The sequence below is a fragment of the Rhea americana genome, unplaced genomic scaffold, assembly GCF_003343005.1.
Source record: "Rhea americana isolate MKP2758 unplaced genomic scaffold, rheAme1 scaffold_26, whole genome shotgun sequence".
Classification (NCBI taxonomy): domain Eukaryota; kingdom Metazoa; phylum Chordata; class Aves; order Rheiformes; family Rheidae; genus Rhea; species Rhea americana.
In genome coordinates this window covers 5,121,147-5,123,120 of record NW_028186379.1, presented here as the reverse complement: position 1 = coordinate 5,123,120, position 1,974 = coordinate 5,121,147, and the positions used below count along the sequence as shown (strand labels likewise).

The 1,974-nt window shown below is 52.6% G+C and overlaps 1 protein-coding gene across 1 annotated transcript in view; it reads right to left on the bottom strand.

Moving 5' to 3' along the window:
* HOXA10 (homeobox A10) overlaps positions 1 to 1,968 on the bottom strand; it is an 8,275-nt gene extending 6,307 nt beyond the window's left edge. Inside the window, 1 exon segment of the mRNA XM_085307545.1 lies at positions 1 to 1,968. This exon segment is cut by the window's left edge and continues 27 nt beyond it. Within this exon segment, the coding sequence (XP_085163671.1) occupies positions 1 to 587 (587 nt within the window). The 5' untranslated portion in view covers positions 588 to 1,968.
* Positions 1,969 to 1,974: the final 6 nt, after the last annotated feature.

Genomic DNA, 1,974 nt, shown 5'->3' with positions numbered 1-1,974 from the left:
CCCGCGCCGCAGCTCCGCGCCGCGCCGTACGCCTGCGACAGGCGGAAATAGCCCGGCACCGGCACCCCGCCGCCGGGGCTGGCCGAGCCGGCCTCGGCGCTCAGCCGCGGGAACGGAGCGGGCTCGGCGGCGGCCGAGCCCTTGGGGCATTTTTCTGAGTCATACAGGCAGTAGGAGTTCTCCTCTTTAATGTTTTGAGCAAAGGAGCACGAGGTGGCCTGCTGGCTCTCCGGCTCTTCCATGCGGCAGGACCGCGGGGGGTCTAGCCACACTTCCATGCCGGACACGTAGGGGTGCGAGGTGGGGACCATGCTTGGAGAAGTACCTTCATTGCGTTTGCCCAAAACGGGGAAAAGTCCGCAGCTTTGCAACCCGTAGGACAGATCGGACGCTTGTGGCAGGTAGATCCCACTGTTGGGATAGTAGCCGCCTCCGCCTCCGCCTCCGCCTCCTGCTCCCGCCGCTTCCCCTCTGCCCGAGCTGATCAGGGAGTCTACCAAAAAAGAGTTTGCAGCCGGGCTCTCTGAGCATGACATTGTTGTGGAATAATTTGGCGAAGGGAGCAGATAGCCCTTTCTGGCTGACATTTCTTGTGCAAAACATGCTGAATATGATTAGAGATACCCCCGCACCACGGCAAATGCTTGCAGCCAATGGAAACCCGGGCCTCCCCAGCAACCCCTCCCAGTCTGGTTTCGTATGCACGGAGCTGCTCTCAGGTCGACCTCTGAATTTGGGATATATATGTATATAAATGTGCGATATGGATTTCTGTACACACACGCGCGCACACTTCGTGCACATGTGTGTGTGCCTGCGCCTGTGCGGAGAGCTGCGCTCCGGCAAAGCGCACAGAGCGCGTTTTGGTGGCACTTACTCCAAGTTTCGCTCCCCTGTTATCACACGCACCACTATAAAATAGCCAGGCGGTCTTGATGTTTATTATACCTAGGATGAAGCGGTATACAGATGAAGCTTTTATTATCACTTCTATTCCCGCAGTCGGGCTTTCGAGAAGCAATGTATGCTCACCTCACTGCACAGCCTATGTTTGTCACGAAATTAATAAAGCCACGGCACCCCTGCTTTGCATGCCTAGGTTCTGCGCCTTTTATTTGATTGTCTCATTTTTAAGAAATAAAAGACATGTTATTGTTTATCACGGATCATTGGAAACTGTAAACGGGCCTCGTGTCGCTAGCGTTAAGCTACTGATGAATGGGCTGTTTCCAACCTAACATCACCACCAAAACCCCAGGCTAGACTTAAATTTACTAGAAATAAAATGTTCGCTGCTGCGCTGAAGAATCTATTAGGAACCGATGCCACTCTGGGAGGATTGATTGTGTGGCTGCAGCTTCCAAAGCTTTAGTTAACGCTGGACTCTTCCCGAGGTCTGATCGCCACTTAAAATATAAAGCCAGACATATGCCACAGAAAGAATCCAGACGTGAGCAGTTCAAATGGATTCTCACAGGATGCTACACACCCTGTTTATTGATGTGTTTATATTTGGGCGATCATTTTTATGTCCCCCCTCCCCATTTGGATCATTCACTTTTCGTCTCTTCAAAAGCACCGTCTCTTTCACAAGCAAAGTACTAAATAATGGAAAGAATAAGTAGATGAATCCAGAGATACTAGACATCTCTGTCCAGTCAATGTGCAATTGTGGCGGAGCTAGCAGACAGATAGCAGACAGACAGGCATGCAGACAGAGAGACAGATAGATTTTCTAATGAATCGCTAAATGATCCTTGCTTTCACTTCCATCATCTCTCGCTTATGCTATTCCGAAGTCGTCTAACTGCCTGGCCCGGAGGATTAAGGGTTCTTTAGTCGAAACAGTCTGGGGCTGCTCAGGGCTTTCCCAGCGTCTGCTCCCCATCCCTGCCGCCGAGCAGGGCTGGCGCCCCTGTTTCAGCCCCTCCGCCCGGAGGACCGCGGTGGCCTGGGCTCTGCTTCCAGAAGGGG